The 14,258-nt window shown below is 41.5% G+C and overlaps 1 protein-coding gene across 1 annotated transcript in view; it reads left to right on the forward strand.

Annotated features, from left to right (window-relative positions):
• LOC119464165 (ras-related and estrogen-regulated growth inhibitor) overlaps positions 1–11,359 on the forward strand; it is a 46,029-nt gene extending 34,670 nt beyond the window's left edge. Inside the window, exon 5 of the mRNA XM_037725018.2 lies at positions 1,258–11,359. Coding sequence (XP_037580946.1) covers positions 1,258–1,485 — 228 coding nt within the window. The 3' untranslated portion in view covers positions 1,486–11,359. The remainder of the gene's footprint in view (positions 1–1,257) is intronic.
• The last annotated feature ends 2,899 nt before the right edge of the window (positions 11,360–14,258 follow it).

Raw genomic sequence — 14,258 nt, forward strand, 5'->3', positions numbered from 1 at the left:
TTGTGTTCCGGTTATTTTGAAAGTCCGTTTTGTTTTTAATCTCTAACGTCCTAAAGACATATGCACTGGATTTTACGCGGACGTCATGCTTCAGACGACAGAGGGACATCCATGGGACATCATCTATTTGATTATTTATCAACAGTTTCTGCACTGCGTATGGTGCAAGCGACATCTGCAATGAACATCGCATAAAGTCTCGATAGTGAATTCACAGAATTTGTCTTGGCAAAATTGCACGCTTCCGCAAGAAAAGCAAAATAACAATGCCCACAGTTCAAGTGCCCCGAATTTGCAACCTCGTCACTGAAGAAGTTTTAACTGTGTTCCTGTGGATGTACGATGGATGTACTGAAAAGGCCGAAGTGCATGTGATGTCCCTGCAACGCCAGAATGTACGGTTCTGGCACGGATGTACGGATGTTCGACGGACTGCCAATTTTCTTGCGCATAAGCGTCCTATGGACGTCCGTAGTAAATCCGGTGGACTTCTGTCGATATCCGACGGACATCCATATGTCCAAAACTGGCGGACCAGTGGATGTCCACCGGACCTTCATTGCCCATTGGGTGGTGGGCCAAAAAAAAACAAAAAATTGCTATGAATAGAAATTTGTATTGTGTATAACGTAGTATAGTGTATAAATCGAAAAGAACAAGGATATTCAAGGAGGGATTGGATTCAGGGGTTTTACGTGCCGAAACCACGATTTCATTATGAGGCCTGCTGTAGAGAGGGACTCCAGATTAATTTAGACCGCCAGGGGATCTTAATGCGCCTCCAATGCACAGGACACAGACATTTTTGCATTTCGCCCCCGGCCGCAGCGGCCGGGATTTGATCCCGCGACCTCGTGCTTGGGGCAACACCGTAGCCGCTAAGCCACCGCGGCGGGTGGTAGTCAAGGTGACTAATTTTTTCGTTAGCAACAAGCACACAGCACACGAACTTATGATCTACAGGGCTGCCTTTTTAACAGAAGACAATGCAATTGTTTCTACCACATGATTGATTTGACCCTATTTTCCATATGATCATATGACTGTTATTCATATGGTTGGTAGAGTATGAAAGTATTTAATGTATATGAGATGCAATAGATGAAACGAACAAGCTTGGTGAAATATGACACTGTTGCGCTTTATATATAATGCTCCGTAGTAGTTGTCGTATTATTATTATTATTATTATTATTATTATTATTATTATTATTATTATAACCAGCCAAGTAATTCTGTGCCATCTTGCCTCTTCAGGTGAGCACTGAGGAAGGTGAGATCCTGGCCAAGGATGCGGACGATGGTTTCGTCGAGCTCACGGCCTCTGAGCAGGTGCACCAGGTGGCGCAGGCGTTCGCCGACCTCTGCCGCGACGTCTACGCCCACAGGCGGCGCTCCAAACAGTCGCTGCTCGACCGGGTTTTCTTTGCCGGCACCAAGAGCATCGCGGCCAAGGCCAATGACCCCGCGGGAGGGCGCAAGTGAATGTTCTGATAACGATGGCGTCACACAGCCTCCTCTATCTTCATACTACTTTTTGTTGTTGCTTCACTTTGTAAGTCGGGGTGCGCTAATGTTGAAGTTTTCGAACACGAATTGAAAAACTTTGTTTTGAATGTGAGTATTCTATTCGAGAATGATGAAATTCGCAAAGTGGCACAGGCTCTCAAAATTAAGAATTTCTATATTTTGATTTAAGAATTGAAGTTTGAAGTGTTAATTTTGCGAACACGATTAAAAAATTAATTTCTGAAATGAGCCAATTCGCCTCATGCGCAGAAATCAGTGCGCAGAATTTTGATTCGAGACTTTAAATTTGAACTCGTCATATTGCGAATTCAAGTTCTAGAATTGGACTTGAAATGAACATGATGAGCGAATATGCTGGTCTACTACGATTGTTGGAGCCGGCTTGCCATGCAAAAGGACCCACGTGGTCCATTCATCATATGCAAATAGTGCATGCCATCTACCCGCAGCTTCAGTGCCTGTTGTAAGGCAACTGGGAACTTCGATGACCTTTCAGCTTTTGTTCAGTTAGAGCAGCTCAATTGAACGGACTTCCAAATAGTGTTACTTACAATAAAGGCAATAAGAAAGTTGTGTTTCACCATTGTTCTCGAAGATTGTTTACCTATTTTTTCTAGTTAGAAAAACTATATTTGACAATTGATTGGATACTTGGAAGCCTCGTTTTTGTTTAAATATTAATATTCAATCCGATTCGAAAATTTCACTGCTCAACATCCCTACTAGAAAGGATTACGATGGGACTTTATTGAACGTTGTGAGTGGAATACAGTGCTGTGTGCATAGGCACGAAACTCACGGGGAAGGGGACAAGCAGAACTTCATTGCTTCTCTGTTTTTGTGTCCTTCATTCTTTCTGCTTTCTCTTCACTGATGTCTGTCATCTGAAACTCGGATGCTATGCACACGATAAGCGCGCAAGAAAAAGTGAAGCGGCAACCAATCCGAAACGAGAAGTATTGAATATTTCCTCACTTCTAAGGGCTTTGATGCCGCATTGACTCACTTTAACATTTGTTTTGTATTGGTGAATTCCCAGATCCCTTCAGCTTTGGTGTTCTTACTTGTGAAATGTATTGGGGAGAACTTTGAGCACACTCTGTGGAAATATAGACGTAGCAATGACACTTTGCAAAATGGTAATGTGGCTTTGCTGATGTAGTTCTGGGACAAGATTGTAAAAAAGAGATGCGCGATACAATGTTAAAAAGATGACGATAGAACAAATCGTGCCACACCTAATGTATAAGAGGAGGTGAGAAAAAATTTTGAGGCCCATTAAGTTCCCAATGTAAGCTGACCTTAATGTTCAAGTTAAGCTATCCAGATGAAAAAACTCTGCGAGGAATGCATGTACCAAAATGAAACGCGTATCTCAGTCTCAAACCCGACGTCATGTAAGCCGACAAACTTTTCAAAATAACTTCATTTTGGCTGAATTTAGCAAAGAAACATACAAAATCACAAGAAAGAAACTGAAGGCAGTTCCTAACCTTCAAGCATAGGTATTATAACAGAGTAGCTCAACAAAAACATTTACTGGAACACACTTTTGTCATAACTACAAGATGTTCGGATTTAGAGAAGGTGTCACACTAAAACAAAATTCAGTTTGCCGTGACGGAGAGGTCGATGTAATGTAGGCAATACAAGGACATTTATTGCTGAGGCAGAAATTTATGCCACGACGGCAACACCGCCTTCTGAGGCACCACAGAAAATTCTGTCCTTGCGACTAAACATATCATGTCTTCAAACAGTGCAGGAAAGAGGGCATGAAGAATCGGTGAAACTTCCGAGCTTTAAGGTATTAGAATCTTGCACACTAGCTAAGTAAACACGAATTTAATGACGAGCCTGTGCTGGTAATCTCGAGTATTGAGGGAAAGAAAATAATTCAATAGGTAGCTGGATGATATCTTCTACTTCCTTCATTTTTCTGATAAGTGATCACCACCATGATATACTTATCGGTGTAAAATCAACTATTAAAATAAACCTGCTGGTGGTGCTCTTGGTGACAGAAGTTTGAGCAACAAAAGGTTTCCAGCAAAAGTGCTGTAAAAGAGGGCAATTTCATTTCGTGTAACGCATGCACGAAGTACAGAATGAACGAGACCGCGAGAAGAGCAAAATATAAGCTAGTGCAGAGCTGTGCACTGTTTTGTGCATGGATAATAGCGTTGTGCCTATCACCCCCAAAAAAGAAACCATGGCGCATTTTTTTCTATATAGGGATGCCTCTCTTACCATGCAGTGCGAAAACGCATAGTGGGTTCATAAGATAGTACCACTTGCGTCTTAAGACTCTACTTCTTTCTTTACGGAGTGTGATTCATATGCAAGTTCTTACACAAGTACCCAACACCAGGAAAAGGGGGTTTCACTTGGCATCATCAAGACTCAGTGTCTGCACGTTTTACTGACGCTTCTGTCGAAGCAGTTTGTGAGGTCAAAAACGGAGATCGTACATTTCCTTGGCATTTCAGTCTGAAGTAGGATGTTGGACCTGATAAATTTTGTGTTAATAATCTTAGATAATCAGACAACGTGCCAATGATTTGCACTTGTGAAAAGTAGCATGCAACAGCTGCGAAACTTGTATTTGTTAGTGTTAACGCTTCACACATTGTTGTAACAGCCTCTCTTGAAGCAATGCAGCTACTTCATACCATCACCTTATGGCTTCAAGTTTGGACAAATTATTTTTGGTGTCTTGTAATGCCTAGCCGTATTTTAATTCATCTTTCTGGGTGATGTGGCCATGCCATCGCAATGACCATACAGTTGGCACATTCTGGCACAAGTAGGAATTTACTGTGATGGAATAGCCTGTAAGGGTATCTATTTCTAGTTCTGAGATGTCGGAAATACGAGGTGTCGAAAACTAGCTTTATTCTTTCATATTCAATAGCTTTGAGCGTGCAATACTGTCGCTGTTATTGTAACGACAATTCTTGTAGAAAATGGGCCAGTGCCAGCATTCTATACATCTGGCTGATGTTGGGACACTGGTGCTTGTGCAAAGTGATATACAAGGAGCGCAAATCGTTGTGGGAACTGTGCAGTTCAGCAATGCACTGTCAGCTATGCAATCCTCACTGTCCTCATGTCTGTTGCAATCTAATATGACGTCCCTGACAACGTGCAAGAGAAACCATGCGACAGGCATGGAGACCAATGTATGTTTGCCATGATAGCAACGACTTTGTCTGAAAATACAAACTTCAATTCTCCATAATAAATTGGCCACAGATTTCAGGCGTTGACCTAACAGCATTAAGAATATATCTGCAATGTTATCGGTGCTTGGTTCGGAAAATAGCAGTAGGTTCTATAGCACCAGTGATGTGTATTTTCAAAATTGAATTATACCTCGTTCACTGCTTTCACTATAAGTGTTGTAAATTTGAAGTTTTTATCCAAGTCTGTCTAAAACAGGTGGATGCCATTGATTTAACAGTCTACGGCTGCCTAGACTTTATGAGTTTCAATCGTCGAGTGTATTTTAAGTGCATTTTAATTGAAGACAAGAAGCTGCTAATTCAGCAGTAACGCAGTGGGCAATAAGCGTTTGACATCTTTGCGAGTGTCATTCTAATACTCCAGTCCCTCCCTTTATATGCACTGCAGCTATGATTTTGCGCGTAGCTTTTGATTTGCAGAGCTGGTATACAAGATAAAGATGAAGCTAGGCAGACACAGGTAAATGTCTCAAAACTGCTGACCTGCATCAGAAGATGACTGTCGTCAGCACATGCAGCGTGCGAATTCGCACATGCGAATTTTGTTAGGACGAAAGGTTTCTACATAAGCAAGCCATTAAAATGTTTGTAAAGTAGTTAATAACAAGATTATTCGAAAGCGCACTATGAGATGCATATAGGGGGGACCGAAAAATCTTTCTTGGCATTTAAAAAGCATACGGGGAGTCCAAAACTGCTGGGGCACCTATTTTGATGATGTTTTGCTTGAAGAACGCGAGCTCGGTCTAGAAGATATTGAATGCGGTGGTTAGTTATAGTTGTACGAACCGCTGCACAATATTAGTCCTTTTCATCACTCGTTCTCAAGCGGTTGTATGCGACCTGACATATATTGATAATGGTACTCGCAAGCCATTTGCTCATGTGTAGTGAATGATTCCCAAGAAGTCATTGTTCATGCAAAAATGTTCATCGTAACGTCGTCTTATGCCTATAGGAGGCACCACTCACGGTAGATTTGTAGGGGGTCGCACGCTTTAGCGCACAGCCATGACTCGTGCTCAACACTTACCATCCACACACTCTGCATCACGAAACAATCTTGAGATTGTACCTGAAGAATAATGCAGCAAAACATGTGATGCGAGACGCGTGTCATCTAGTCTAGGCGCCCACTCCTTTGTAATGGACAGTGGGCCTTGATAGTTGTTGTGACTTGGTGTTAATCGCTCACAAACACGCATGCAATTTACCATAGAACGTGAGGGTTTTACCCGTGCTCACACTCTTCCACCGCACGTGACTCAACTCGTCTTCAACGCACTCAATAACCATGGTGGTTTTGAACACTGCAAGTTCCGTCTGACGTGTCTCATTTTAGCTGCTTATGTCACGTGTGGAGGGACGATAAATTTGTTGCTAGTCACTCTTCTATTGTACACTAAGAAAGCCATGCACGCTGTTATATGCATTCTTCATGCCGGTTCTGCCAATCCTGTCCTGCTCATTACTTGATGTGGTGGTGCGTTGATTCCCCTTGGTTCTTTGTGGGCTAGGTACTTATAGAAACGGTACTCTCCCTTACGATTCCTGTGAAATTCCGAGAGGTGGCCTGCTTGTTTCTTGGGAGTGAACAGGTTTTCTGACCTGCAAGATAAACATTGCTGGTAACTGGACAACTGGCCCTGGATATTCGAAGTGGCGTGATAAATGACTCAAAACTTAGTTTCATTTTCTAAATGGGTCAACCAAGCCCCACTAGCCAGTAAAAAACTTAGTGCCACATGAACTCTCTTCTCGCCATCTTGTCTATGGGCACAATATTGCCCATGAACATTTTTGGTCGCACATAGAAAATTAGCCCCCAACCTATTCTGATTCGTTTAACTTTTCTTTTTGTGTTGTGCAATCTCTAGAGATTTTATGGTGGTCATTGTTAGGCCTGATATGTTTAACACTTGAAATTTGCAACTTCTAAGGCATTTGATTGCGATGACAGCGTTGCCTTGATGTATACTTTCATCAATGCGCCTGCTTCTGATGTGGAGTTCTGTGCACTTCTACTGAGCGAAAATAAGTGTTCCCATTTGAGGCGTGTCAAATTTTATTTATTCAGGCATTGCTTTCAGCCTAACGAGAATAGGCTGCACATTGAGCCACGATGTTACTGCCACGATAGCAAAATAAACAATATCTCGTATGTCGCGCATGAGGCAACACATCAAGAACATGTGAAAACAAGAGTAGTGTTTCTGATCGTATACTTTTTAAATGTGTCACACTTCTTTTTGTCGTGTTTGCACGCATAAGTTGCGCGCCTGCGCATTGCACATGAACACTGCAAGCGACGAGACTCTTGTTTTAAAGATACACTCTTAATCTAGTGCCACATAAGTTACACTAAGTGTGACATTTTTGGAAATACATATTTCACTTGCGTGGTGAAACGCTCGCGGAACAACATTAAGATGTTCCACGTGAGGTAAATTATGTAGAATGGTACAGCAACAGTGTCTAGAAGCCTGGTCGAAGTAAGCGCCGACTTTCAGAGACATTCGTTTCACATAGGTGCCACCTAGTAAGCGGTACATCATTGCAAATGCATTCCCTTTATTTAGTGGCACTTACGCGGAGCGAGATTAAGAGTGTATCTAGCCTTACAAACTGTCACTGTCTTTGTGAACACACGCCACATTTGCTAATGTTTCATTTTTTAACACTTTCGAATCTGTGCATTGGCAAATCCATTACAAGAGCAGCCCGCATGCCAGTCAGAAATATGTATGAGAAGGGTTGAGGAGGCCTGTAAAAAAGGTTGGATATCCTGAACGAAAAAAAAGCGGTGTACCAGGGACCCTGACGTCCATTAATATGTATTTTCTGGCAGGAGAGACTGATGGCCTGGTACTTTTGCTAACCTCAGGAGGGGTGCGGGGGGGGGGGGGCAAAATGCAAGAATGCCAATACATCATGCTGTACCCGTTAAGAAACTCTAGGCTGTGGAATTTGGAGCTCGCAATACGCTGTCCTTCATGTGTTAATTTGATAGTTTAAAACCAAAATTGAAAGTTCAATTTCTTTCGATGAACTGACAGTTTGTTAGCTTTAAAAGAAAACTTTAGCTTGTTTTTAAAGTGCCATGGAAAATACATGCTTTCTGAATTAACTAAGAATCGAGGCCTTCCCATTACGTTCATGAGCAATGCGAAGGCGCATGTGATTTGCACCACGGGTGTGCATGTATACATATATACATATATAAATGTTTAAATGTATTTTTCCACTTCCTGTTAGAGGGAAATGAGTGGCTTTGATGTTTAGTTGTGTTAAACACGTTGTTCTCTAGTCAGTTTCTCATAATATATGCACTGTTTTATTTGTACAGGACACAGTTTTGCTGTTTTGTGGTGTATGTGGCTTCTATTGAAAGCATGTTTAGGTGTCCAGTGCTGTTTTGTATATGTGTGCTACACTTCCAAGTGTCCGTGAATTGTACTTTTTGTACTTGTTGTGGGCAGCACACAACACGAGCGCACACCTTGTCTGTCGATCAGTACGAGATAGGAAAAAATCTCCTTCGCTTAACGCTAGGCTCAGCTTCGTCAAGGAAGTAGTTTTTCGGGCTCAATACATGTTTTTGAAAATATCTTCTTGGTCATATCTTTTACTGAGATTCATTTAGTTTCTCTAATGCAAAAAGCGAAGCAAACTTTACAGTGGAAGGTGCACATCCACCGTCAACACTACGTGGATTCTTGCGTGTGGCCCAGAATGTGTGCCGTTATTTTATTGTTGAATTGAGTTTAAGATTTGAACCATAATCACATGTGGATTTGATGAAAGAAAGTGTACTAGGTGCTTCATAACAAGCGTGAGAAATGATGAGGCTGACAAAAATTAATGCGTCACGTGTACTACGCCACATGCTTGAATGTTAAGAGGATAGCATAAAAATAGGCTTCAGGTTTTTGTATGGAAACTTCAACAAAAAGTCCGTTTGACCTTAATTCTAGAGCTTTAGCGCTTCTGGTTTATTGAGAACACGTTCAGAATTACGTAATTTAGAGTTGCGCAGTGTAGATAATTAAACATTGATTGGCGATTAGTCGAATCATTAGATAGTGATGATATTGTTGGAAATATGTGGATAGTATTTCATGATACAAAGCCTAAAGATCGATCGTATCCAGATACGCTTGCTGAGGTTGTGCGGTTGGCACGTGTGCGGTCGGCAACCCTGTGCTGCTACAATTCTCGAATATTGGATAGCATTGTAGACTTCGATATGTTGTAGGTTACGCCCCTCAACCGTCCTTGTAAATAATTTTGGTTACACTTTGTCGGCATCCAGTTGCACCTTGGTTGCGGAAAACTGCTGTTGTAAGTTCAATTTAGGGCGACCTTTCGAAAAACAAATGATTGTTGTGCATCGTGCGCAAGCACTTTTAGATTAAAGGCGAAGTTTCCTTTGAAACCTAAAATGTGCTGTTACGATACTTTTAAGGAAGTCACTCAGCTGGATTATTCTCGAGAGAGTTAGTTCCGAAGATGCGAACGAGATACCATTTGTTCTCTCTGCAAATGATGATCTGGCCAGATACAGTCGTGGTGGTGTATTTTGAAAGATGAAGTTACAGCACGCGGCAAATGTGGTATTTTCGGTGTAGGAAATACGTTTTCCTGTTTGCGCTTTGCCACATGAAGTAACATTTTAAGTATTCTTTCCTCTGTCCTGAAACTTAATTCGGAGAACTGTGCTAGCTCAAGGACCGGCGGAATGTTTTGTGTCTAACACAAACGAGCTTCTAAATTACATTCTTCGTACAGGCTCACGGCCAACTTGATGCATTTCAGCTGGAAGTGCTGTAAAGAAGAGCTGTTTTCTCCAAACAACGACGCCCCCATGGTAGTGTCAGAGTACGACACAGCAGGCATGACTAGTTGACCAGTTGACGTCCATCTATGGTAGCAAACGGAATGACCTCTAAGGCAATCATAGAGTTCAAGTTTTTTCCTCAGGACAAGTATTGCTGACAGCTGATTTTGGAAGTATATAGAAATCACGCGTACAAAAGGGAGATGTAAAGTGCTGGTAGTAGTAATTTATTGATAATTGGAAAGGCAAACGCAAACGAAAAATGTTTTTGCTTCCTAACGGTCTCACTTTTAAGAGCCGAGCACGGCTCTGCTGTGGCCATGTAATTTATGCAACATAACTGGGGATAATAGAAAGAGAGAAAATTTGCAATAAAATGGCTAAAAACAAAGTGAACACGATAAATGAACCTAACTAAAACGAGACACTAAAAAGGAAATAAAACATAAAGAAGACGCAAAGAAGAAGTAAAGAAAGAAAAACGAAAGTATCTTGCTGCTGATTGAAGGTACTCTGCGACTTTTGTCTCAAGGATTTCTAGGTCCCATGTGATGCCAAACAAGATCCTCTCACGCAGTGTATTTAGAGGTGGCCATTATGGGATAGTTTTAGTGTTAAGAGGTGATGCTTTGTAAGTAAAATGCAGAAAAAAACATTTGAAGATCATTTTGGCTTCATACACTGTTTTAAAAGCAATACGATTATACGACGGTGTCTCTAAATAGGATAAACTTTATTTTTGGTCTTGTTACTGTGGGCGGGCACATGTCGGGGGTAGCTGCTTAAGATGTTTCGATGTACCTAACTCTTCATCTCACGCATGTACAACTAATTTTGCTGTCCTGCATTGAGTAACAGGAATCTCTTTCTGGATGTCTTCCCACATATATAGTTTCTTTCGGTTGTCTAGAGAACTATAGAGAGGTTTCTTTCGGCCCACTGCTTATGTGTTGTCGTCATAATTTAGTTCCTTTTATTGTTTACAAGGTGGTTATCAGTGTGTTTGTATTTCCCCACATGCGTTTTAAAGGGACACCAATGAGGAATAATTAGTCAGTTTGTTCTTGTAAAACATTCATTCAAGACTCTATGTTCACTCATTAAGCGGTCAAGGGTACATTAGCAGCAAATATAATGGAGGCCAGTTTTTCCTTTCCCACATCTCGCGCTGAAACATTTGAACCATACCGCAGTGTGCCGTCATGGATTTCAGTGTACTTTCTAGTACGTGGGCCTTTCTGGGACATAATAAGTTTTCCAAACTCTCCAAGGCTGTGTTCTTAGACGTTTTAGAATGCAGCGTGGTTGTTCCATGTCGATGAACAATGAACTAGTTTAAGAAGTTGCCCTCGAAAATACTTGACGTCATAGGAAGCTGGCGCGGAAACCTCTGCGTGGCTTCGCCACGTGTCTTTTGCTTTTGTCATTTTTTGATGATTTACGAGGCTTTCTGTCACGGTAACAGTGACTGCTCATCTATTGTAGAAATGTAATTTATTAATGCTGCTGAACTTAGTTTTCTCTTTAGTGTCCCTTTAACACTTTTCTAGTCGCCAAAGTGCGTCCTTCTTTGTGCTGTACGTTGTCCCATTTTGACAGTGTGAATGTATTTTTTAAAAGAAAACTATTTATATCTCTGTTTCAACTTGCACAGATCTACCTGATGATGCGTGACGCCTTTGTGTGCAGCGAATGCGCGAAATAAAATGAAAACGTGGTATACATATAAAATAAAAAAATAAAGAATGGCTAGTGCCTTAATTCTACGTCTTCGTGTGTTTATTTTTACACGCGCATTACACAACACGCACACAGCCTTCAAGGAGTACATCTGACTGTAGGACTCAGACATTGCGTCACGTATGAGCAAATAAAATACTCGAAACTTGATATTTTTAGCCAGAATTTCCTAAAAGCTCCGAAATGGGCTGAACTGCAGCAAAATTTTGTGACCCATTGCCCCTTATTGGCAAACAATGTACAGCAATTTGACTTTGTGGCATCAACTTCTGCAAGGGGCCTAATAAAATCCATTTGTTTAAACAAGCTAAAGATGCTTTCTATTTTACACACACGACAATATGCTAGGGCGGATGTTAATAGCGGTTGTCAGATTAAAAACAGTGTTTGCTAGTCAATCGTAATATATCGCTTCGTTGCTAGCATAAGCTGCGTTCTGCTGCCGAAAACGGGATCAGCGGTGTAATTCCCTCCAGCGGTGGCCGCATTTCGATGATGAAGCAGTGTGAAAAGCGTTCGTTTATTGTGCTCGCCATGCGCGTTACAGAACTAAATAATTTCCGAGATGACCAAATACCTTGGAAGGCTCCTATTGCATTGTCATTTAACAAACAACGAGAAAATAAAAATGCTTGCGCTACGAATAACAGTCTGACCTTTGATAGTTGACTCTTTCCCTACCATGGGTAAAATAGGTGTCTTTTGAATGTTACGGCAGACGTTCTTTCTGAAGGAACTACTGCACTCAATATTTAATGTAATACATAAAGAGAAAGTAAAATGAATGCACTTTTCACGCATAAAAGTCTTATTAACGAGATATACAGGTTGTTTCAGCGAACACTTTCAGAGTTTTTTACAGGTTGCCTGTGGCAGATAGCACAATTCTGGTTGATGAGCTGGTCTACTTGAAGAGGCGGACATTACTTGCACAAAAATTGAAATGTGTAATCGATTAATTAACAATAATTCATTAATTATGTTTTTAACTAATAGCCTTATGGGGCATATTGCAATTTACAAATTTGAGCCGCGGAGTTCGCAAGGCGGATCCAATTGGAAGGAATTCTCAGGACGACTCCAATTTTAAGATAATAATTCCAGAACTTTGGGGAGAAATGGACTGGCGTTCCAGTTACCTTTGTGCTTCAATGCATAAAATGACGTTTTGTTAAGAAACTAACTGCAACGCCAATGCATTTCTCCGCAAAGTTCGGGAATTAATATCTCGAAACTGGTGTGATCCTGAGAATTCGTTCCAAGTGGACCCGCCTTGCGAACTCCACAGCTAGAATTTGTAAATTGCAATATAAGCCATGAGGTTATTAGTTAAAAAGTTAATTAGCTAATTTTGTTAATTAGTCCATTATGCATGTCAATTTGTTGTGCAAGTAATGTCCGCCTCTTCGAGTAGACCAGCTCATCAACTAGAAGTGTGCTATCTGCCACAGCCAACTTTTAAACATTTTTGAAAGTGGTTGCTGAAACACCCAGTATGTCATAAAAATATATATACTCGTAAATTGTTAAAATCAAGATTGTGCGATAAAATTGAAAAAAAGTTTGTAAAGACACGCTTGTATCTACTAAGAAAAAGAGTTACAAAAATATGAGATATGCAAAATGTATTGCCGTCTATTAGGCAATATCTCCGAAAAAATAAAAAAAAATGATTGAACAGGTATTTCGCTACAAAAATTTAACTGCAAGCACTACAGTTGGGCGTGCCGGGCTGGGGCCGCCGATGTTCTGGGCTGATTTGCGTCGTCGTCGCTTTCAGACTCTAAGTCCGACAAAAATTCCGCATCCTCTGACTCGCTGCTATTCGATGTATCCATAAGATCAGCCGCAGAGCCAGTGTAATCGCAATATCTGCGATCTCCCGAAGCGCGCGCGCCATTTCCGGAGCCGGACATTTCTGCGTTCTGCTTTGACGATCGCGAAACTTCGGAGCGCGTTCAAAACTCACCGCTTGGCGGGAAAAAAGCGAACTGCTTAGAAACCAAAATTATAGTTTCTCCTGTTTCACGTCCGATGGCGCAGTGTGTCCGTGAGCGGCGCGGAAGGTCTCAAAAGCGACGTTTCAAACCATCGATAGAGGGCTAACCATGGCCAATGGGCGTGGTATGGAAAGAATTAAGTTGCTTGTTTACGTTCCCAGAAGTCAAACTCTCCCTCGTAACTCATAGGTAGCGGTATATGCTGTTTTATGCTCTGCACGCACGTACGCACGCAAGGAACCACGCGCGCTCACTTGTGTGTTTCGTGTGGTTTTTAATGCTCAATCCTCGTGCGCTTAAAAAAAGCTTGTGCCCTTTCGAGGACGCGTACCACGTGTCACTGGAAGAAGTGTGCATATCCAAAGCACATGTGGGAATATATGTGAAGCGAAGCTTTAGAGAAATAGCTATTTGAAGGCTCTAGAACTAAAGGCGATGTGTAAAATTTAGCCAATTTTTATCCTACATAACGCGTAATCTCCAGCAATGTCTAAATTTATGCACTGCAAAGGTCTCAACTTTAACCTCTAATTCTGAAGTGTAGCTCCATAAGAACTTCATCAGTCTGGCTGAGCAGCTGCCAGTGGCTTCCACGCAATGCTCTGAAACAAACGCTGGTGCGATCCAGAGGTTGGCGTACAAGTGCAGCCGTAGTATGCAGTCAACATTTCCATAAGAACGCTTGACTTTGTCATGACAAGTCACCTGGTCGAAACAGCTGCTCCTATACGCGTGGTTTCTCTAGTTACTTTCACTGTTGGGCTCCTTCACTTCCACTGTCATCTGAATTGTTTTCGTGTTTAGTCACGCTCTGGCCTTCACTGTTTGCTGCGTTCTCTATAAGTCGCGCATTTTACCTCTAAATGTGCCACACCTTCTCTGTAAGTTGACACTTCTGAGCAGCTG

The sequence above is a fragment of the Dermacentor silvarum genome, chromosome 9 (assembly GCF_013339745.2).
Source record: "Dermacentor silvarum isolate Dsil-2018 chromosome 9, BIME_Dsil_1.4, whole genome shotgun sequence".
NCBI classification, from domain to species: domain Eukaryota; kingdom Metazoa; phylum Arthropoda; class Arachnida; order Ixodida; family Ixodidae; genus Dermacentor; species Dermacentor silvarum.